Source organism: Symsagittifera roscoffensis, chromosome 1 (assembly GCF_963678635.1).
Source record: "Symsagittifera roscoffensis chromosome 1, txSymRosc1.1, whole genome shotgun sequence".
Classification (NCBI taxonomy): Eukaryota; Metazoa; Xenacoelomorpha; order Acoela; family Convolutidae; genus Symsagittifera; species Symsagittifera roscoffensis.
Window position 1 is genome coordinate 70,359,581 of NC_087062.1, and position 27,031 is coordinate 70,386,611.

General features: G+C 33.3%; 1 protein-coding gene across 1 annotated transcript in view; it reads left to right on the forward strand.

Moving 5' to 3' along the window:
* The window catches only part of LOC134856964 (muscarinic acetylcholine receptor M1-like), an 80,992-nt gene that overhangs the window by 20,814 nt on the left and 33,147 nt on the right, over positions 1-27,031 (forward strand). The window contains exons 4-6 of the mRNA XM_063873275.1: positions 20,526-20,704; positions 21,338-21,800; positions 22,008-22,126. Of these exons, the coding sequence (XP_063729345.1) occupies positions 20,526-20,704; positions 21,338-21,800; positions 22,008-22,126 (761 nt within the window). The remainder of the gene's footprint in view (positions 1-20,525; positions 20,705-21,337; positions 21,801-22,007; positions 22,127-27,031) is intronic.

The window sequence follows — 27,031 nt, forward strand, 5'->3', positions numbered from 1 at the left end:
TCTATGAGTTATACCCATCGGTCCTAACTCATCTGGTGCGACCATAAGTCTCGAACAAGACCTTAATAGCTTAGAATTAACCAATAATAGATTAGAATTTAGACAAAACATTTACAAAATGTTATACGACAATAATTTAATCGAAATGTCTCTACGACTCAATAGATCAGAGCCAATATTCCGAACGATAACAGAACTACCCGGAATTGGAAGAAGACCTCGAACCAGAGACGACATACGACAAAGCAGAAACTTACCATATAGTTATATGATAGTTCGGCAAAAGCCAGAACAAACTTTTGTATTTAGAATACTACTAGCAATGAATTTAGATTTTCATTTGCAAACATAAAATTTTGAAGTCAATCTTCAAAATCATTTCAGGCGCTAAACAAAATTATTAATATACAATAACGATTGATAAAAAGATCTCAGATCGTTTTCCTAAATTCTGCAGTAATATACAAAACATGTTTGAAAAATATTTATTGAAAAATCAAAATAGAAATTAGTAGCATGACAATAAACGGTTAGTAATTATAAATCATCTGTTGTTCCAGCTTCATCGCCTAAACATAACAGCATTCATAAGCTCACTAATATCATAAAAATACTAAATCTATTCTTTACACAAATTTAAAACATTTTAAACTTAAATTCCCTTAATTTTAAAATCAGATCATCAAGGCTTATCCTTGGATCTTAAATCATTTTCTATTTAATTAAATTTAAAACTTGATCATCAAGGCCTATCCTTGGATCAAAAAGAACAACTTTGTTCTCCCCCACCCACTTAACTAGTGTCTAACGACCTCAAACGTCGATTCACTATCCAACCCTTTCTAAAAACCCAGGACTAATAGAAATTTTTGAACAAAACTAATCATTCAAATTAGGATAAACAGTGAAGAACTTCGGTTATTCATCCTTCACTTGATCCCCCCTCTTACCAGACCCAGGATAAATCTTAAACTTAGTAAGTTTAAAATAGTATCTAACGAACTACTCGCGTTCTAATTATACCTGAACCTTGTGGATCGATTTACTATTCTCCAACCCTGAACACAATCACTACCCTTAAGTAAGATTAAGTAAGTTAACACCTTAGCTTATACTATCCACGAGAAAGTATAAAATCATTCTTCGGAATCGTAAACTTTTCTCCCCAACCCTGAACAAATAGACCCAGGTTAGGCTAACAAAAAAATCGTAAGTACTAACAGTTTAAGCAAATAGAAATCATTTAACAACCTTTTGCATCCGTCATCCTAAACCTTATGTCATTTAAAAACCTAGGAAATAAACAAACAATCGTTTTACACAATTGTGAAATAGATAATAAAAAATACGACCTTGTAATCACACCTCATACACAAACAGTTGGATACATTAGAACAAAACGACAAACATTAAAGAGAAAAATAATAACTAAACAAAGACAAATAACACGAAAAAGATTTTCAAAAAATCGAAACGCATTTTCAGAATCAGAAACCAACAGTTTAGACGAACTTTATAAACTAAAAAAATCAATAGATAAAAATTGCCCAATTCACAATCAATTATATTTCTCTGACTCAGAAACAACTTCAAATTCATCAAAAAGAGGAAAAAGAAGAATAAAAAAGCAGTATAAACACAAACCAGTACATTTATACAATTGGAATCAACCAATTAGACACATTGATAACTACATATTAACAGTCATCGAACGAAAAAATGAGCTCAACGCACACCCCAGGTGAAGAAAGTCCAGATGATGATGATATTTTCCCCTTTATCGTAGATGCAACCACTGATAGAGGACAGCATATATTCTGCAAAAATTTACTCTTAAATTTGTTTGAACCCGGAATCAGTCCATGTAAAACAGAGTTCCCAGATGTAAAAATCAAAAGACAAATTATCGATCACTATCTAAAAGATATATGGAATCTACTATATAACACAACAATACGGAATCTACTCCATAGAATTCAGCTCACCAAACCAGAATCACAGTAAATATATAATTCAAACAGACGACCTTGATTTAGAATTCTCAAAAGTATTCTCAGAATATATAAAAAGCATCCAATATCATAACTCACAAAGAGCAAACTCCATATTCACCAATGAAGTTTTTGCGATAATATATAGTTATATCTCGATATTAGAAAACGAAATCCAGATACCAAATGTCTCACCGACAGAAACATCTAAACATATAAGAGTACGACATGAAATCACACTACTCTCTAGTTTTCTAAATATAATTAAAGAAAATTTCACGAAAGATGAAGTTTCACAACATACAAAACACGACTTACAAAAAATCTTGGCATGGTTCATAATAGATTATTTCACACATAATATTGATTTAATTTCACAAGCAAGAAAAAATTTTAGACCCCAAAACTCAAACGATGATACTGCCATCACAGAACAATCAGACTATGTTTGGGACCCCGAATGGTCTCATCCCGCATCCATAAACTTCCCACAATCAATCTCAAGTCAAGCAATAAGTACGATATCTTATGTAAGAGATTATGTACGAGTAATACCATTAACCATTGATGCAACACCATTAAACTATAATACATTTTTACCCGATATGCAAAATAATAGTTTAAACTCTACAGTCATACACAATGAAAACCTCAATGGAACTAGGAATCTTACTCAACAAGATATCCAGACACCATCACACTTCATAAATGAAGAAATCGTACACACAACAACTACACAACAAAGTATTTCACCAATACGTCCAAACTTAACAACACCAAGAAATACAAATCCTTCACAAACACAGGTAACATTACAATCAACCGTTAAACCTTCGGTTGCCCCAAAATATTCACACATGGATTACCAAACATACAGACCCATGACAATACCGCCAAAAACACGCAAAACGTTCACTAGAAACAACTTTGCAGACCATAATTATAATTACACACATCCATCAAAAACAAATTATCAACCACGAAAAAATTTTAGTAATTATACAAGATCTCGAAACTGGGATAACCCAATGGCACCACCTAATTCAGTAAATTTCCAAACAAATTTACATCCTCCACAGGATCGTAGTGAAAACTATCCATTTTTTCAACAAAATAAAAATAAAAAACAAACATCTTATCAAATGGATTACTTATCCTCAGATGATGATTTCTTACAACCAGATATATTTGCACCCTATAATCAAGAATATCGTGGACAAGGAATACAGAAACCACATACATATAATAGAATTTTTTCTCCACAACCAATAGATACACAAAATCAACAACCAATTCAGCAACAAAACCCAATTAATACACAATCTTTTCAACCAATTCAGCAACAAAACCCAATGATTGCAAACTCGTACCAACCAACACAAATGCAAAATGAAATACCACTCCCATATTATCTTCAACAACACGAAATAACAAGAAATCAACTTTCAAATTTTTCTCAAATGCCAAATGCAGCAGAATCATTACAAATGACTATGAATCCATACCTTATGGGTGGATCATCAATAACATCAAATAAACCTTTAATGGTATTCACAGGAACAGACCCTGAATATTCTGTAGAAGATTATTTAAATGCAGTAACAGCAAATTTGATTTTAAATATAGGACCTGAACCAATTAATACGCCACTACATCAAAACTGGATACATCGACGCACAGCGTTAATACAAACAACTTTAGATGGCGCAGCCCAAAAATGGTTTTCAGTATTGCCTATAGAAATAAAATCAAATTGGAAAAAGTTTACACAAGAATTTTCAAAAATGTTTGACTCCGAAGGAAACAAACAACAACAAAGTGTTTTATGTAATGAAATTCGCAGATTACCAAACGAAACCATCAAGCAATTAGCAGTACGAATCGAAACACTAGTTCGGAAAGCATATTCATTAAATACACATGACTATAAAAACACAAAGATGACAGAAATCTTAATGATGACCTTAACACCACAATTAAGGAAAATAGCAATAAAAAAGAGAGCATCCCATCCTTCGTCAATTCGAGAACCCGATTTAGATTTTCGAAAACTAGTAGACAAACTAGAACAAGCAGAAATCACAATGAAACTCGAAGAAACGGAAAATCTGAAATTACAATACGTTAACAGAATTGAAACAGCTTCCACAAATATAAACAATATACAGGAATCAGATACAGACCTCGTTGAAAAAATCACTGAAATACTCAATATTTACGAAAAACACCCAAACTTTAAAGGCAAACCATCTTTCAAAAAATGGTGTAATTATTGCCGACGATACGGACATAGTATTTCTGAATGTAGACAAAAACAGCAAGACAATCAAAATAAACCTCAAAAATATAAAGAACGAAATAAATCATTCTACCAATACATGAAAAAAGATCAAAATCTACCGAACAAAACAGTCTACAGCAACAACAGTTCAGGAAAACCACTCCCGAACAATACAAATTATACAAGAAATCAATCACCATATAACTCAAGTTATAGAGGAAGATCACCAGAACGAAGAAACACGCAAAATTCATCACAAAATCACTACAATAGACCAAATAGTCGAAATAACTATTCCAGATCAAATTCAAATACACAACGATTTGTTTCTAGATCTAATTCCCAATCAAGAAATAATTACTACCCAAACAATCAATCACGAAATTCATCATACAATAGGAATAGAAACTACTCCAATAATCGGAATAGAAGTTATTCAAACAACCGAAACCAGAATTACCCGAACAATCAATCAAGGAATAACTCATATAATAGATCAAACTATAACAGACCAAACAATAATTACCAAAACAGATCGCGAAATAATTCACAAAATCGACATTCAAGTTATAATAATCGTTATAGAAATTATTCCCAATCACCACACCGGAATAATAATAACTATAATAATTCTAATAATCGCCACAGAAGTAGTACACCTAAACATCAAAGACATATTAATCAAGTACAATCTAATCCAGAAACAACATCAGACCCTCCAGGTATTGATGACACAGTAACTGATACGTTACAACTCAATCAAATAAACTGTGGATCATCAGATTCAGAAAGCGATGCAGAAAACACTCTCTCCATCAATATGATAAAAGTCGAAAATGACTATGAACCTGTTATATATGAACAACCTTTTTCATCACACATATATGAGAATCAATCAGAACTCCTTCACAATTATTATATTAAACCCGTCCATTCCACACCGACGACACAAAAAACGAATGAAATAAACACTACAAATCAACCCAATGAGAACGAAAAAACAAAATGCTTGAATACAAATCACATCTATCAAAATATACAAAAAGAACAACCCAAAGAAAAAATTTGGACAATACCATTTCTTTTAGAAAGCCCAAGAAGCAAAGAATTTCAACCACCAGATCTTGAAATTGATTTTTTAATTGATTCAGGAGCAGAATCAAATATAATAAACATTCCCACATGGAATGAAATAAAAACCTTACACCCAAAGCTAACACCTCTTGAAACCTCCAGTAAACTAGCAACAGCACAAGGATCAACATTAATAAACTACGGAAAAATTCAATTATTTCTTCTCCCCACAAGAACAATGGAGCAAAACAAAATTTTAAATAAACCATTTAAACAAATATTCCATATCACCGATATTAAACATAATATCATTGGAATACCGTTTATCTCTAAATATATACCAACAATCAACATCTTGAATAGTAAAATATTAATCAAAGATAAATATACAAAAACAAAAGACACATCCCTAACATTTTTTCAAAGATTAAATAAACAACCACCATTCTTTTCAAAATTCTATCCAATATATAACCAACAAAGAAAACACTTGAAACCACTATCAGGAAACATATACAATTTTTCAATAAAGCAAGTTCACCAATATGATAAAAAGCAAAACAAACAAAAATTTTATATGTCAGATTTTGAATTCAAACCTATTCATAAATTTTTCAAAATCACAATCTCATCAATAAAATATTTGAAAAACTCGCATTCAGATATTATTTCCTTACATGTATACAACAATACACCTTACCAAGTAACATTACCTTTAGGACTTTTAGGCTATTGCGAAACCAACGCTACAATATCACCAATACACGAAAAAGCATATCGTGTAAATAATATACTCCAATTACTAGATATTTGCCAATCCACAATTCTTAATGAAGAATTATCTATAAATAGTATAATAAGTAACGAAAACAGAAATACGGATTATTTCACAAAAACCCCATATTTCAAACCTACATTCAACATAAGTAACTACACAGAGAGTCAACAGAAATTTTTAACAATGTTTAATTTCCAACATTCACAAATAACACAAGACGAATTTGAAAAACTAGCAAAACAGCTAATTAAATATTCATCAGTCTATGCAACATCCAAATTTGATGTTGGCAAAATCAGCTCATCACTACATCTCCCATTAAAACCAGACGCAATTTTCAAAAAACAAAGAGCAAGTAAAGTACCAATTCACTTACACGATAAAGTGAACAGATTACTCGACATTTTAGAACAATACAACATTATATCACCAGTAAACAAAGAGGAACAACCAAAAGGCAACACATTTATCAACCCTGTTATCATTCTAGCCAAAGGAGAATCATTAAAAATTGTTCTCGATGCTAGATACATCAACTCACTAATAGATGAATCAAAGTGTAATTGGCCCATTGAACCAATACAAGTTATTTTAACAAAAATAAACGGAAAATACTTTACCACCGCCGATATGAATAGTGCATATAATCAAATGCCATTAGATGAACAATCACGACGCTTAACACAATTTGTTATTGGAAACCAACAATACGAATTCAACCGCTTATTCTATGGAATATCCATAGGACCAGCAGCATTTTCAGCTTTTATGAGCAAAATTTTTCGACCACTAATACTCAAGAAAAATGCAATCACCTATTTAGACGATGTTTTTATGCAATCACAGACAAAAGAGGAAATGTTCAATGTTTTAGAACAATATCACCAAATACTTCAGAACGAAAATCTGAAGGCCGCCCCCGATAAATCACACTTCTTTTTGACAAAAGTTAAATTCTTAGGACATAATATAGAAAGAAAAACAATCACTCCATTGAAATCACGTATAGACGCTATTCAAAAACTCCAACCACCAACAAATAAAAAGAAAATCCAAGAATTCCTTGGAATGTTAAGTTTTTTAAGCAAATATGTTTATAAAATGCAATTATATCTACGACCATTCTATAACATACTTAGACAACAAAATAATTTTGAATGGAATACAGAACATCAAGCACGATTTGAAGAAATTAAAAAACTTCTAACTGAACAAATTTCAAACACAATTCCAGATTCAAATCAACCATTTTATGCAATGTGCGATGCTTCGAACTTTGGCATCGGCGCAGCATTATTACAATCACATAATAGTACAAATAAAATGAACCTCATATCAGCAAATTCTCGATTATTCACTCAAGCAGAGCTACGACTCTCAACTCTAATGAGAGAATGTACAGCCATATTATATAAACTAACAGAATATGAATTTCTGATACTTGGATCAAAACATCCCACAGTTCTATTCACAGACCATAAACCAATCATCTTTCTTTTTACACAAAAGTCTAATCCAAACCACCGAGTTTATAGATTTCAACTCATTTTAATGAAATTCCCAAACTTACATATAGTTTGGACCGCAGGAAAAAATCTTGCATTACCAGACACCTTAAGTCGAAATACGCCACCTGAATTACTTACACGTAAAACCACAGTCGAAATACCCAAAAACATAAAATTCTACCTTGCAGAAAATGAAACATCACCCCGATTGGAATGCAAATATGCAGTAAAAACTGACGTTGAACAATCACAAATAAATAATTTACAACATTTCCCACTTTATTTAGATTGTCAAAATAATCACTATGAAGTTGATCTACTTGGAACATCAACTTTTAAACCAATCCCATATTCACAATGGATAAAAAATAACACCCAACAAAAAAGAATTAAGCAACACTCGCATAAAAAAGACCTTTTTCCGTTAATTGAAAAAGAAAATCTAAATGATAAAATAATTTTATCAGGACCACAAACAAATGATTCAAAATACACAATAAATCAAGTTTTTGACCTCCATGACCCACTTGACACAATACCCTTATCTAAATTAGAAATTGAAAACATTTTTCTCCCCCCAACAGAAACAATTACAATTTCAACACTGAAACAATATCAAAACCTTGACCCAGTAATTCGACAACTGAAATCATGGCACAAATATAAAACTAAACCTATCAAAGCAGATTCAACTATTCTAGGAAACAAAACACTCCTCCGATATTTTCGAAAATTCAATAATACAACAATTAACGAAAACACAGACCTTCTAGAATACAAACTAAATGAATCTACAGTTCCCTGTCTCCCTTTAAGTATGATTCTTATAGCTTTTAATATTTCACATACACAAAATATTAAAGGACACTCTGGATCAGAAAAAACATATTCAAATTTTGTACAAAACTTTTATTTCCCAAATGCACCAATTTGGATAAAAGTACTATGCAATGACTGTATAGTATGTCAACTAAATAAAAATTACCCAAATCAAAAACAAATAGCACAAAAACAAGATTTTAAAGGACAAAGTTTGTACTTTAATCATCGTATCTCATTTGATACCAAAGGACCAATTTCACTCTCATCCGAAGGAAACTCCTACATTATGGTAATTGTTGACGCATTTACACATTATGTAGCACTTAACCCAGTACCACATTGTAACGCTTATTACGCTTACACAACACTCTATGAGCACTGGATAGCAAAATTCGGACTACCAGAAATTTTAGTTACAGACAACGGTACAGAATTCATAAATAATGAAATCATCACACTATGTCATTTATATAACATTAAACACAAACCACGTACATCTCACGCACCTTGGACAAACGGCTTAGTCGAAGGTATGAACCGTTCATTACAAGAATATCTCAGATGTATCATCAATGGAAATGATACAAGATATACCGAATGGTCAGCAGATGTAAAACTATTTCCCTGGTCAGCATATAATTCACAAATCACGACAACTTTAGGAATGTCACCATATGAAATGGTTTTTAACCAAAAGCCACGCAAACCAATAATGTTTACAGCAAACTCTCATAAAAACGCACAAGGTTATTGTCAACCAAATAAAGACTCAATTTGTTATAACCTACCATTACATACACACGATGAAGATCATTTTCATCACCCACAAATTCTTAAATTAGCCTCCGGTACACACACCGAATGGAATGGATTTTAAACAGAGATAAAAAACACAATGAAATTTACCAAAAGGTAACAAAAAAGTTGTTACAAAGGCAAAATATTAATGAACAAATAAATTCACGCTTTACACCAGCCTCCGATTTAAAAATTGGAACATTTGTTTTAATACCCAATTTTAATACTCAAAAAGGAATTTCAAAAAAGTTACAACCCCTTCGTAAAGGACCATACCAAATAATTGCAAAACCCACTGATGTCACATATAAAATCACCGACTCAGATAAAAAAGAAATCGTTCAACACCGAAATAACCTATTACCTTATTATCCAAAAGAATACGCACTCCGCGAACTAACTCAATTATATTCTTTTACAGGTTTAAAAGTTATTCAAAATGACCCACATACGGACAACATAACAAAGGAACAAAATGATATTCACCTCGGAAATCAAAATACAAAATCAAACACCACAAAAAACAATACAAAAAATCTCGATCAAAATACATCTCAAAAAGAAAGAAAAAATAGAAAAATGACAGAAAAAATTATACCCCAAGAACAAGTCGACAAATCAGAACATAGAGAGTCTTCACGACTTAGAAATCAACCACGTAAAAATTATAAAGTATTCATCCCACAATCTAAAATATTAAAGAAAGTTGAATTTCAAAAACAACCTTAATTCTACATTTAATAATCTTTGCACCTCTGAAACATTTTACACTTTCAATTTTCAAGATAACATGCTGACAAACACGCAGCGATTCTAGTTCAAAATTAGCCAATAGGATTCATCCAATCCGTCACCTTCTATAACTTTAACACAAACCAACTAGACGAAAAATATTAAACTCCAGGCATATCTATAACTATAACTCTACGACCTCCAGGTCAAAAATAAGCAAACCACTCCAACTTGACAACTAAAATAAATATCAATATAATATCATAACCCTCCCTTATCTAATAAACCAAAGATCAACAATATTTCCCCAACTCAGACCTGAAATATCCCCCAAACAAATATGTTAAATTAGCCTAAAGTAAAAGAACGACCATTTTATTTAGCCTAAAGTATAAAAATCTCAAAAATACCCCAGATCATTTGACAAATGAAAATAAAGACAAAGAAGACCTCCCGATCACCATAAAAATTGCCCCCAACAATTTTTTACAAAACTCAACCCACTTGTCAAAAAACTAATAAATAATCCGACCACACTTGAAAATTGCCCCAAACAACAAAAAATATTCGATCACGAAGCCATTTCTTAAATGCTCTTCTATCAAACAGTCACTAAAATTATCACAAACCTCAAACAATTTTTTACGATACTTGAAACTTTCATAATATTTCTTTTTGATATCCTTGAATCTTTTCTAATACTCTTAATCATTTTTTGTAATATTTTTTTAATTTTCTACACTATATTCGAACTATTTCTCCAACTTTCAAAAACCCTTGATTATATCCACAGGTACGATTTATAAAACTTGTCTAAATGATACGAACTATTTTCAGTAGAACTGATATTTTTCTACTATTTGTAATTTTCATAACATTTCTATCATCCCTCATTTTGACCATATGCAAATGTATAAAGAAAGCAATCATCACATTCGCTCTAGCAACAATCCTCCTAATTCTTTTCTTAGAAGAATACTATAATAAACACTAACTTTTTCACTAAAAGAATAGACCAAAAAGCTATCAAAAATTGCTACCCAAAAGTCACAAAGTCAGTCTTCACCGACATCATCCCAAGATAACCCAACAACACCTTCAACTACCCATAATCCTCAAACATCTACACGAATTTCCTTTCAAGATAACCCATACACTTTTGAAGAACGACACGCTCGTTTATCAGAACCACTAGAACCAGTTCAACGACAAGCACCTCTAAGCGAACCAACATATAACTTATACCCAACACTACCACAAGAATTAAGTAGAATAAAAAATCCTAGTCAAAACCAAAATACAGTCGAAATAAATAGACAAATTATACATCCTCGACGAAACAGAAATTTTCAAACTCCCCGAGTTCATTTTGACATACCTCAATCCCCATCACAAAACACTCCAGAAAACCCCATTGGTACATTACCAGACACCCCTACGCTTCTTTCACAACGTAGCACCTCAAGCCTACCATCAGATTACTTAGGTTCAACACCAACATCTGAACAAATACGTGAAAATCCCTTTAACCCCCCAAACCAGGCATCACGACTACCATATTGGACAACACATTCATTTACACAAGGTGAATTAAATTTAGTCAATGATCCAATAGATATTTCTACGGATACAACAACATCCTCATCACTACCAGAAACATTATCACTACCATCAACACCATCAATAAGCCAGATTTCACAACCACCTTTTAACTTAAATTTTCCAAATAATCTCGACGCCAGATATCGAGAACAATCATCAATAAATATCCCTTTAAGACTAGATTGGAATACATTTACAGCCCCTCCACCATTATTTGGACAACATCTAGAAAGTAATCGCCTTCACAACTGGGCACTTAATAGATTACAATACCGACAAGACATTCACGACGATATCCGTGATCACAATATCCAAATACTCCAACAAAACAGTTTACAATTAAAGTTTGAAATCACAGTTAAATTAAACAACATTACTCAACATCCCTACCCATTAAACCCACCAAACATAACAGCCCAATCACTACCACCACCATTTATAACCACTGAAGTAATATATAAATACGACAGATATACCAAAAAGACAATTGGTTACATCACATTTTATAACCCATACTCAGGATTATCATACACATGTATATTCTAAAATTATTAATTTTTCTCCAACTCCTTTTTCTAGTAATCTCAAATCAAAACATAAACCCTTCTCCCCGCATAGGACCCCAAGATTTATTAGTAACACATTACGATTGTGAAGAAAACGAACAAAAAACACTACGCAAGTATGCAATAAATCAAGTATCACAGTGCGAAACAGAACCCCAGGCCATAGAAACTACAAATGTAATAGCAACACTTTATTCAAAAGCCCGAGCAACTACAGTTATAGGATATAAATTCACAGCAACATTTTCTGAAAAGAAAGTACATTGTTCACAAGTCTCAAACGGAAATAAAAACCAACTTGACCATGAATCATTCTACCAGAGTAATATAGAACGACTTTTACATCTCAATCCCGAAGATTGTAAAAACGAGTTACTCCGACTAAACATCACAAAAAATAAAAACACAGATAGAAATTTAGTATATTTCCAAGTTTTTTCAGATTCTGTACATCAAGCAGAACTTGAAAGATATCAAGGACATATAAAATTAGATGAAAAATACCCATACAACGGCGCACACGGACGATTAACCTATGACATGCACGATAAACACTGGATACCACACATTGGTATAAATGACCCATCAAACTGCAAAGCAGACACAAAAAATAAAGGATACCAAGAAATAATGTTTTTCGATTGGAAAATACAACTCGAAAAAATACAACTCACACGAGATTTATCAGACAACACAATGATTTATCAAGGAATTAGATTACCTTGTAAAAACGACCAAGGTTATTGCGACCCTACAACCAGAACACAAGCAACAATTGTTTGGTTCCCCGAAGACACATGTACAACATTTCAAGTAGCAAAAATACACGCTCGTATGATAAAATTTCACGAAAAATATTTTATACAATCAATACCATATGAACAAGTAAATCCGTTACGAAAAATAAGTTCTAATTTTCGAAACATTCATAATATAGAAAATAAATTAACACGTTTTCAAATATATCAAGAAACAGAACTTGCATGTAAATACAGAAACCCACTTCACAAAACACAATACTCTGAAATATTAGTTGAATACGAAAATGGATTCGACATGACCACTGGAAAAATAAAAATCGACCCATACGCCACAAGTCATCCCCTAAACGAAGGAACATCATATATACCAGTTAATTTTCAAAAGAATACAGGTCAACCTGGTGGACATTTAAAGCCCCAAGACGATCAAAGCACACGTTTACAAGAACTATCACTAATGAATAGTACATATTTTGGTAATATCCACTATGATATTCACTTAGATATGAAACTAGGCTACACGATTAGCCGAATTTTTCAAGAAATGTCACTCTCCGAATTAGAAACATTACACCAACTATGCGAATTAGAAAGAACACAAATATTACAATCACTTGCACTAGCAGTATTAAAAATACCCTACGCAGGATATTTACTATCAGGAAATAGATCAAATTTTTTAGACTATGAAGGAAACATCTTATGGTTTTATACTTGTACTAAAAAAGTATCACCACTATACGTTTTTGAAGATAAACGATGCTATAAAAGAATCCCTATCTTTTATAAGAATAAAGTACATTTCGTTGACACACTTTCACGAAGAACCTATTTCTGGGATACCGCAGTTCCATGTGGATCAGAAAATAGCCACAACGTAGTACAACTAAACCCTGATGAAGATAAATATTACCTTCTCACCCCATATCCCACATTAATGCAATCACTCAAAAAATTTTCACCAGAAAGCATTCGCGCTATCGCTCGAAACCCAAATATAGACTTACAATCAATAGGAATATACTCAAAATCAGATATTCAACATCACATTAGAACACAACAATTCCAGGAATTATTAACACAAATGGACACAATACAAAGACAATCAATTGACCAAAACTTACGCAAACTTGCCGAAACCGCAGGATTTGCAGACATCTATTCGCAAGACTATAGCGGATATTTTAAGGACATTAAAGATTATATTTATCTAAACGGTGAAAAATACCGTCCCCAAGATATATCACCTATCAATATTTTTAGCTTTGTTACACTTAAGAATGAAATTCTTGATTTTCTAGGATGGCCCTACTACATCTTAGAAAAACTGACTATTTTATACGCAATGTTTAACTTTATTGGATTTCTTTTTTCACTCTTAAAAGGAATCTATAACACATGTGCTATACACACACAAGTCAATAGACAAGCAAGTGTAGCACGCATACTATTTGCAGGATTTTTTGGAATATTTTCTACATCTATAAACAAAATTCTTTTAGACGCACAAATAAAAGAATATAACACAAAAATAGCAACAAGACAGAACACATACGACGAAGAACATAACAATGCAGACACAACACCAACAGCACCACAGTTACCACCCCTACCACATAACCATCCATTATCCCTAGTCCCACGTAATTTTCGAAATTTAGCCATAACACATAATAATTTTAGACCAACCATATCACAAAGTCCCATCCAACATATAATGCCACACCACTCACAAGATGAAAATACTTATGAACAAATTATAGAACAACCCCATACCACCGCTTTTCAGTCTCAAAATAATAATTTTTTTAGCCCACGATGAGCCGACAACTTGGATCCCTACACCGATCAAATTCCCACCCAACCAACCTCACCACTCCAATCCCAATAATACCACTTTTTGCTTTTCCGCCACCCGATTTCCCATCCAGTAATGTAACATCCGGCATGAATTCCGATACTAATTTACACATCTCAGTTTTATACTCCATCTCACAACTCAATAACCCGAATATTGAAACCCCCGATGAATTTGCCGACTCTGAACCATCTCCATCAAATAATTTTCACACCAATTCCTTAAATTTTTCCCAACCCCCTTTTCAACCCATACTACCAAATAACCCTGACCCAACCAATTCTACACCCTCTTATGCTTCCCAAGTCACTCCAACCTACTCCTCACTTCACTCAGACCAATCATCTCATTCTCCAGACACCCCCCGAATCTCCCCAGAACTAGATAATTTCATTACCCTACAACAACAACCCTATCATCTTGACACCCCAACCATAAACCAAATCTCATCCACAATAGATTCATCCAACCCTCCTACCCCTACACCCTCTTCAATTTATACTGAATCATTAGCACCATCATCCACAACTACTGAATCTTCTTTCAGCACTAATAGAGCTTACCGCACTTTTAAAAGGAAGTTCCCCAACCATCCTTTCCCAGCGAAACCAGGAACAGCCCGTGAATATATCAACCATCCACAAAACACTAACACAAAAGAATTTTTAGCTATCACCTTACCCTCATTTCCACAATACACCTTAAACACCCCTCATGACACTAACGAGACACGTAACTTTGTAGACGAATAAGTTTTAATGCCTACCCTTCCTTGGACCTCATATTATCATTTTACAAATCCCCTTTGCTTACCTTTATCTAACATTCATATCGATATAGAACGAAATAAGGACATGCTATATCGACTCACTACAACACTAACACCTAGACAATTTACTTACATTGGATACAAAAAATCACTAAAAACACACACTGCACCCCGAGCTAATGAATATACACTAGAATATTACGATCATAACATCATCAGAACTAACCAAGATCAATTCTTAGACGACGATCGCTTCGCTAACCCACAAATCACCGAGAAATTTTTCATTAAAACACCATATGTATTTACACTAAATATCTTCGATCGCAAGTTTGACCACATTATTTCAGAAGCACTAACAGACACACAAGCCTACGAAAGTTTTAATGAACGCTTCCAAATATTTTCACTAACCTTTCATTTCCTTGCACCACATGAAAGAGATTTGCACTGCTCACACGATATTATGTTGCGCACTAAACAAACACACACATATACTTATTATCGTTTCATCCAAAATCACTTTGACCTACACACTCCCTCCAGACAACCACACCATCGTTTTCAATTCATCAATTCCAAATACACCTCACCATTCTTTCTTAACTTCACATATTGTATTAAAGATACTAACCTTCATGGTATTCTTCGAAATTATGATCCCATAACCCAAATGTATATTTTTTGTCCAATCACCAAGACCTTCAACGCAGAAGAATCCCGACCCTTCCTTATCCCACACGAGTTTGTACAACCTATTGAAATCCCCATTTTAGAATTCATCCATAACACTAAATTCAATCACAAATTATATAATCTAATCCAAAACACACCTTATGAATTTGCAGTTGGCACTGAAGAACTAACCACCATTAAAGCACTTCAATTGCTTTGGCCACTGCTTCAAACTAAAAATATCATCCGCATTTTAGCTAAATTACTAACAACTTCAGATCTCATCCACGACATCTTCCCCCACGGTTTCTTCCCCGACGACTAACAGGTAAGTATGAATTATACATATTACTAACTAATTTAAAGATTAGAAACTCACCATTCTTTATCCATGTTTTCTTTAGAATTTTAGCCTTCATCCTAGATCATCTGAAAAATTCACAAAAGAAAAATAAAAAATAGCAAACTTCTTCAAAACTGTTTAAAACCCTATTAAATTTTTGCACCAACAATTAAATAAATATAATACCAATGCAGTAAATTAATTTATAAATTTTTTCCCCACAAGCAGTAAATCTAATAATGATGAAAATTTGTAACTTAATTTTCCCCAACAACTAGCAGTAAAGATAAAATTCTATGTAGTAAATTAATAAGAAGCAAATACAGTACTAACCTTTTGCTATTTTCATTCACTCGCACAAGAATTCTATCCAAACTCGCACAGCTCGCCCACGAAGAATTGTTTAAAATAATGAATTTCAGTTTCAAGCTTTCACACTCGATAACTCTAACACAAGATAACACGTTTCAAACTTTCCTTTAACCCGGTTGGAAAGGAATTATATACTAAACAAAACTAACCAATGCAGCTTACTAAACACCACAACACATAGCATAACAGCATGACTAAGAAAAGGAAACCAACGGTACCCAAACCGGATTAACCCAGTTTAAAACTGGATAATTTATTCTTTTGAAGACTATTATAAAGTCTAAGAAAGAAATAATAAAACACAAAAAAGTCGAAAGACAAACCCATACCACAAACAATTTGATTTTTGAAAAAAGGACACAACCAACAAAACATAAGAAAAACCACAACAAACCCAACATAAAACGTTGTCACATAACAGGACCTCTCACAAAAACCGCATGCAATCATACTCCCACTCCTGGCCTAACCCACCAGGAAGGACGTCCTGAGCATGCTCTATAGCCGGCCTAACCCACCGCGCTACATCCACGCTTTGTGACCATACTCCTATTTTTAATAAGAGCTACTCAAGGGTGAGTAACTCTTTAAAATAACTGAACTAAAACAAAAAGCTTTTGTGAAAACAACTAACTAAAATCATAATTAAAAAATATTAAACTAATAAAAGTTTTATAAAATGTAAATTACATTATGCAATACATAGTTCAGAATACAACACCAAGGACGAACATCCAAAGACAAAACGACCCTACTACACTCGAGAAAGAATCGCCAACTACAATCAATATGCCGCCCACAATCACAACTCAAAGGATTTAGAGTACGACTTGACTTCGCAGAAAAGGACTTCATTGAACTAGACCAATGACCACCTCGATGTTCAAGTATACGTACAGATCCGAGTAACCAGGCATCCCCTCCACGCACAATCTCCACGCCATTCCCAGACAAGGTCAAACACAAAGAAGTTCTCACCAATGAAACAGAAAAACCTGACATAGCCAACCATTCTGAAATCAGATTTGAGTTTGTTGCGAAAACCCAGTCGTTGTCTTGAGAAGACACAACGATTGAATCTGGGACTTCTCTAATAAGAAAACCCAGAAGAAATAAGATGTTCGCCAAATACCAACGTCCATCATCCATCTTTTGAATTGCAGAAAGACTATTCTAAAAAACTCTGTAAAACCCGGATGGGTGGAACCTGATCTAAACTACATTTTATGATTGGATAAATTAGATATTTTACCAATGTAAAGTATTTAATATTAACCAATCATGATCCATCTAACTAACAATCCACTTATTTGTAAGTGCTGAAATTACTTGTAATTTCAGCACCAGAGAGATTTGAATTTAACTTAGAAATTAGTTGAACTCTCCCGAGTACTTCAGCAGCCGCAATAAACCAGTATACCCTAGATCTATTGAGCCTAGCAGAGACTAGTTAAACAACCTGAGACTAGACAGTATAAGAGTAAGATTAGGATCGGTATTAGACTAAGAAGTTGCACGAATCTATCCGGCCGAAAATAAGATAGCGTGACGAGCAGACGGTGTACCCTATCCGAAATTACTCTATGAGTTATACCCATCGGTCCTAACTCAATATACATATACATATACATATACATATACATATACATATACATATACATATACATATACATATACATATACATATACATATACATATACATATACATATACATATACATATACATATACATATACATATACATATACATATACATATACATATACATATACATATACATCTACATATACATATACATATACATCTACATCTACATATACATATACATATACATATACATATACATATACATATACATATACATATACATATACATATACATATACATATACATATACATATACATATACATATACATATACAATACATATACATATACATTTACATATACATATACATATACATATACATATACATATACATGTACATATACATATACATATACATATACATATACATATACATATACATATACATATACATATACATATACATATACATATACATATACATATACATATACATATACATATACATATACATATACATATACATATACATATACATATACATATACATATACATATACATATACATTTACATATACATATACATATACATATACATATACATATACATATACATATACATATACATATACATATACATATACATATACATATACATATACATATACATATACATATACATATACATATACATATACATATACATATACATATACATATACATATACATATACATATACATATACATATACATATACATATACATATACATATACATATACATATACATATACATATACATATACATATACATATACATATACATATACATATACATATACATATACATATACATATACATATACATATACATATACATATACATATACATATACATATACATATACATATACATATACATATACATATACATCTACATATACATATACATATACATATACATATACATATACATATACATATACATATACATATACATATACATATACATATACATATACATATACATATACATATACATATACATATACATATACAATACATATACATATACATATACATATACATATACATATACATATACATATACATATACATATACATATACATATACATGTACATATACATATACATATACATATACATATACATATACATATACATATACATATACATATACATATACATATACATATACATATACATATACATATACATATACATATACATATACATATACATATACATTTACATTTACATATACATATACATATACATATACATATACATATACATATACATATACATATACATATACATATACATATACATATACATATACATATACATATACATATACATATACATATACATATACATATACATATACATATACATATACATATACATATACATATACATATACATATACATATACATATACATATACATATACATATACATATACATATACATATACATATACATATACATATACATATACATATACATATACATATACATATACATATACATATACATATACATATACATATACATATACATATACATATACATATACATATACATATACATATACATATACATCTACATATACATATACATATACATATACATATACATATACATATACATATACATATACATATACATCTACATATACATATACATATACATATACATCTACATCTACATATACATATACATATACATATACATATACATATACATATACATATACATATACATATACATATACATATACATATACATATACATATACATATACATATACATATACATATACATATACATATACATATACATATACATATACATATACATATACATATACATATACATATACATATACATATACATATACAATACATATACATATACAATACAATACAATACAGTATATATATACCCATTCTCTGGAGTGACTCTGATTAACTCTTAGGTGTTGGTCCGTGTCGTTTCCCGCAAGCTACCACAACCGATCGGGTTCGAAGGCGGTGCTGTGGATGATCATCCCCACCTGGGCTGTGAGTGGGGGCTGGTGGCTTCTAGTCATAGTCGGACACCCTCTCATCTACGGGAGAAATGTGCCCGAGGGATACTGCTGGGCAAACTATTCCGGTAAAGTATCATTTTAATTAAAGTGATACTTACTTTTTTGTCTCAACTCAATTAGCTTTTAATAAGCCAAACCATGTTGAAGTTCATATTCTACATATTTTCAATGGTTGTTATTTCATCGGCTAGAGAAAGTTTTTGAAACGCTCAATAAACTTTCCGCCCGCCTGCCTTCAAAACAACCGAGTCAAAATTTTGTTAACCAGGATTTGTGAACTCTTTTTCAAAATAGGTCAATTTTTGGTACGTAATTTTCTGAACTAAGTCAAAAAATGCTTATTCAAAGTTCGTCTATTCTTATTTCAGAGCATTTTATAGAAAAGATATAGTTGCATTTCGTTGAAACAAAATTCATTCTATTTTGGGCAGAATATGTACTTCATGAAGTTATTTATGTTGGCTTAAGATTTTATTATGACTGGCAATCATCAAAATTATAAGAAGACAATTTGGCCTCCAGATGATTGTTTACAAACCGCGCAAAGACCCTTATCATAATGGTTAACAGACTCAAGACCTGTTTAATAATCAACCGACAACAAAATATCTGTCAAGAAAGTAAATTTAGCGAGAAAAATAGACAAAAAATAAGATACCTTGGCTACCTTGAACAACTTTTTCATGTTTTTTTTTCAGGAACCTTGGCGTTGACTTATGCGTCAACTTCCATAACCTATTGGGTTCCAGTGATTGTTATAACAGCCCTTTATGTTCATATATACAAAGTAGCGCATAAGATGAAAGCGAAAAAGAACGCCAAAAAACGAGAAGTTCTCGAGAAAGCAGAACCTGCAGTTTCAAGTAATCGGCTCAAGCCATTTGCACGTAACCGAAGTCCGTCGTCACCGAATGTCATAGTTCATGCTGAAATGACTTGTGACGCCGGCCGAAATCTGAACGACTGTGAACAGAATATGGTGGCAGAGATTCGACGAGGTTCCTTGAGGCCGAGTACTCCCGGCGACGAAACCCATTTGAGATGCCCGACAAAAATGAGCCGAATAGCTGTTTCGGACGAGCTGTTTATAAGACACAAGCCGAATGGCCAGGACTCTGGAATTGACGTGGATGTCGGAAACGATTCATCGGAAAACAAAAAGTAAGACAAGTTGGGAGAGAAAAGAGCTCCGTGACTTGAAACCGCTCCTAAGGTAATTAGGAAAAAATGAGGTTTTTGGGCGTTTTAGGAGAACTCAGAAAGCAGTTTGGTCGACTCAAGAATGACGTCTGATCAATTTTATAAATTGCCTAATTTAATTTCCGAGCTATCCCGTGTTACCTAAAAAGAAGTCATGCTTCGTTTCAGGTCGAATCCTCATTTGAAGTTCACCAAAGTGTTCATAGAGAAGGACGAGATCAAAACGACGAAAGAAATAAGCGACGAGCACGAAGAAAATGCTGGTCTGAAGATTAATTTGAATACCGGTTAGAAAAACTTCTTACACTGTGTGAATGGATCAAGTATGAGTCTTTAGAAGAAAAAATTAAGCAAAAATAAGCTTAAGCACTTGTTTCTTACAGGGCAGAAGTACAATATTATTTCTAAGCGTTGAAAATTTTGCTCGTAAAAACAATTTTTGTGATTGTTTCTCATTTTTCTAAAGCATGCAATTGCATATCAAACTGAATCAATGGCTCCAAATTTCAGCGTTTCAAGATATTCCGTATTTTCGACAAGCATTTATTTTCGATATTCCGTATTTTGAATAAAATAACGAAGTATTTGTTCTCGATTAGTTATTCTTCAGTTTGGTAATTAATCCAAACAATGCCTACCAGTCGCAAATTTGTTATTTCTTACTTGCAATTGAGTGAGGGAAGGTTTTCTTTGTGAGCGTTCAACAGCGCGGAAAACGAGAAAAAAATGAATGAGCCAAATCAATATGCTGGCACTCAGAGGCGGATCTAGGATTTTCACGAGAGGGGGGCGGATTTTCAAAAAATGTTTGAAATTTTTTTCGAACTTTTTTTAGGTTGACTAAATTGTTTTTCCGAGCTCTGTCAGAGCACTAAAAAGACCCTGTTTTGGCCAATCGTTTTGCGTTGCAGGTATAAGTTTACAAAAAATAGGACAAAAAGGCGTTTTCAGGATATTTTTCTACGCTCGCTTCCCCCTCAAAGTTAGTAAATGTTGCTGTCGAAGGCAGGCGCCTTTAGAAAGATTTAGGATTCGTCAGCCTAAAACTGAAATTTTGAGTTAGTACAAAATGAATATTTTTGAAAACTTGGTTGCGTGTGGTGTCATATTGAAGCCCTATTGGTTGCAATTCACTTTACAAAAAAACTTCTAGAAATAGTTTCTTTTTCATTTTCGAGGAACGCGAGTCTGAATTTTTGTTTTCAGAAAAAAAATTAGTTAAAAATTTATGATTGTGTGATGATTTGAGAAATCAATTAAGTTAAGACTCTTAGTATCAAACCTAAAGAGAATACTTGATTGAACGGATCTGCTGCTGCGAATAAAAATGGTTCAGAGGCAATTCTTTATTTATTGCTGCCCAGAGGCAATTCTTTATTGATTATCGGTTGAGTTTAACCAACTGTCACATTGTGTCAGCAATGACAAATTCTCATGATATTAATAAATTCTGTCCATGAATGAGATGCTGTCGATTGTATTTTTGGTATAAAATACTAAAAATGGGAACACGTGAACAAAAAAGATAATTATCCCTGTTGATCATTCTTGTTTTTATGTACACTTTTCCCATTGATAGCAACTGTACCCACCAACCAAATCTTAGGTAAATTATCAATATGATCGATCTCAATTAAATCTTCATAATAAATCTCCTGCACTGCACCAACCGATAACAACGGTCTTCAGACGGAAAAGTTGAAACGAAAAACCCTAATAACTCATTAGATCTTACAAAATCTGATAAGGCATTGGCTTGGCTGGTTGCTTTGCTTGGACGAGCACGCTCAGAGAACAAAAGCGACCAGTCTGCAGACGGAATGAATCTCGCAGACCTTGAAAACACGATTTTCTCTATCAACCAATGAGCAGTACAAGCAAACTTGAAGTTGAGGAGTCTTCTTTCATCAAAAAATCTCTGCAAAATGACGTTCAATGAGATAATTGCTTCCCTAAGAGGTTACTGCAGACCGACAGAACATGTGTTCGTTGCTGAACGGGCCAAGTTCCTAGAGATAATTAAGAATCAAGGAGAGTCTGACGACAATTTTTTTTCGAAGACTTCAAGAAGCTGATCAGTAAGGTAATTTCTCTGAACTTGAAAGCACCACTGATGAAAAAAACGAGTTGAAACGAATGAAGTTTATCTGGAATATGGAAAAAAATCAGCAGAGTCTTAACTCAAGTTTCTTCAGTCAAGTAGAGTTGAAACAGAAATAATCCTTACCGTATGAAAAATGTATTAGAGTTTAGCGATCAAGCACAGTTTTTCCTGTGAACTCTAAGGTTAATGTTAGAGAAAAAAAAAGCATTCGAATCTAAGTCAACCTTTAAAAAACAACGAAATGCTAAAAAAAGCTTACAATGGCAATAACACGAAATATCCAAACTGCGGCAAAAAACCACACGGCAATAAGTCTTGTGCTTTATCGGGTAAAAAAAGTAAACCATGTTGTAAGATGGGAAACTTTGCAAAAAAATGTCGAAGTCCTTTAAACAACCACAACACAGGTAATAGTAGATTTATTAAGAGAGTAAACTATCATGCTAAATCGGGTCAGCTCTCAGAATGGGAAAAAGGAAGTTGTCAATTATGAATATATTTCGCATCAAGCCTTGACGGCATGGCCGCCGCATGGAAAACTGTCGTCATTGATGGCACTGAGATGAAAATGCATATGGACACAGGTGCTGATACAACAATGATATGGTCGACCATCTGAAGGAAGTTTGGAAGACTTAATTTTAACAAAACTGCTCGGACTCTACAAGCATACGATAGACACAATATTTTAGTCAAATGAACAGCTTTTAGCGACCTGACATGGAATGGTTGACACTATTCAAAGCTACTTTTGGCAGTTGTGCCATCCAACAAGACTGCAGACTCCTAAATCTCTTACCAATCCTTTATTCGATACATGGGCCCTCAGTGAAATTGTCGAAAATCAAAGGATACAAGGTCCTGGTGAAATTGAAGCCTTGAGCATTTATACTTTTGTGGAGCATGCAAAATTCCGCTGCCGCTGCAGTAAAAACAAAGCCACAGGACATAGTCAAACAGGGAGTCCTCGAGCTAGTGCAGCTCGGCGGAGTTGCCATTGCATCATCAATCGTGTGGCAGTGGAAAAAATGGTGGTCTCAGACTTTTTGCCGAGTCCTCAAGCTACCTTCACCTCAAGGGCAAGCTAATTAAAGAAGAATTACCATTACCCGACAAGAAGACAAGTTTCCACAACTTCCATGGATCCAGGTTCTTCAGCGGAATTGACCTCTCAGACGCTTACCATCAAATCGGACTTGATGATGAAGCAAGAGAATTGTGCACAATAAACACCCAAAAGGCGCTGTTCAAGATGTGGCGACTACCTCAATGGTGGAAAAACTCTTGCCCTATCTTTCAAAATTGCACCACGAAACTGCACTGTGTCAAAGGAATCAAATGCGCGCTTACTTTGCAAAACGACCGGCTTGTCTTTGGAATTTCACAGGAGCAATACAAAAAAACTATGACGGTAGTCAATGGACGACTCATAGAAAAAAATCACCATCAACGAGACCAAGTCAAACTCGACACCACTCTCAACTGTTTCTTTTTAGACTATTCAGTTTCAGCTAATGGAATTAAGTCTGAGGATAGACTTGTTGAAAAACTTGGAGCACAGGATACCCGCGAACCAGAACGAACTTCAATCATTTTATTGACTGGCAAACTTCTACGGACAAAGGATTCCGAACTTTGCCACCAAGATGTTCCCACTCAATGAGTCAATTCTTTTAATGGACAGATTAACTTAACAAAAGCTTTCAGAATATCAAACAAGAACTCTGCTCGAAACCAAGCGTGCAAACCTACTCCCTGGACCTTGCGATGCAGGCAGTTGGCGGTGTTTTCTCTTAAGTAGAACATCCAGTGGTCTAGTTTCGAGGAAATTATCATCAGCTGAGCACAATTGCTCCAACCTAGTATGAGGCACTTTGGCAATCGTGTTTGTGATCACATGACTGAAATGGCTGTTACTAGGCCGCAAGTTCACTCCTCGAATAGATCACAAACCCTTGCAGTATCTCTTCGCGCCAGACGGAGAGATACCGAAAACAGCATCGCTATTAGCATCGCAGATAGGCTATTAAGCTGATGGGATTCGTTTGCAAACCGAGTTATATGTGCGAGGAGAGCCAATCCCACGAATGACAAATTCTCATGATATTAAAAAATTCTGTCCATGAATGAGATGCTGTCGATTGTATTTTTGGTATAAAATACTAAAATGGGAACGCGTGAACAAAAAAGATAATTATCCCTAGTGATCATTCTTGTTTTTATGTACACTTTTCCCATTGATAACAACTGTACCCACCAACCAAATCTTAGGTAAATTATCAATTTGATTGATCTCAATTAAATCTTCATAATAAATCTCCTGCACTGCACCAACCGATAACAACAGTCTTCAGACTGAAAAGTTGAAACAAAAAAACCTAATAACTCATTAGATCTTACAAAATCTGATAAGGCATTGGCTTGGCTGGTTGCTTTGCTTGGACGAGCACGCTCAGAGATTAAAAGCGACCAGTCTGCAGACGGAATGAATCTCGCAGACCTTCAAAACACGATTTTATCTATCAACCAATGAGCAGTACAAGCAAACTTGAAGTTGAGGAGTCTTCTTTCATCAAAAAATCTCTGCAAAATGACGTTCAATGAGATCATTGTTTCCCTAGGAGGTTACTGCAGACCGACAGAACATGTGTTCGTTGCTGAACGGGCCAAACTCCTAGAGATAATTAAGAATCAAGGAGAGTCTGACGACAATTTTTTTTCGAAGACTTCAAGAAGCTGATCAGTAAGGTAATTTCTCTGAACTTAAAAGCACCACTGATGCAAAAAACGAAATGAAACGAATGAAGTTTATCTGAAATATGGAAAAAAATCATCAGAGTCTTAACTCAACTTTCTTCAGTCAAGTAGAGTTGAAACAGAAATAATCCTTACCGATATGAAAACTGTATTAGAGTTTAGCGATCGAGCACAGTTTTTCCTGTGAACTCTAAGGTTAATGTTAGAGAAAAAAAAGCATTCAAATCTAAGTCAATCTTTAAAAAACAACGAAATGCTAATAAAGCTTACAATGGCAATAACACGGAATATCCAAACTGCGGCAAAAAACCACACGGCAATAAGTCTTGTG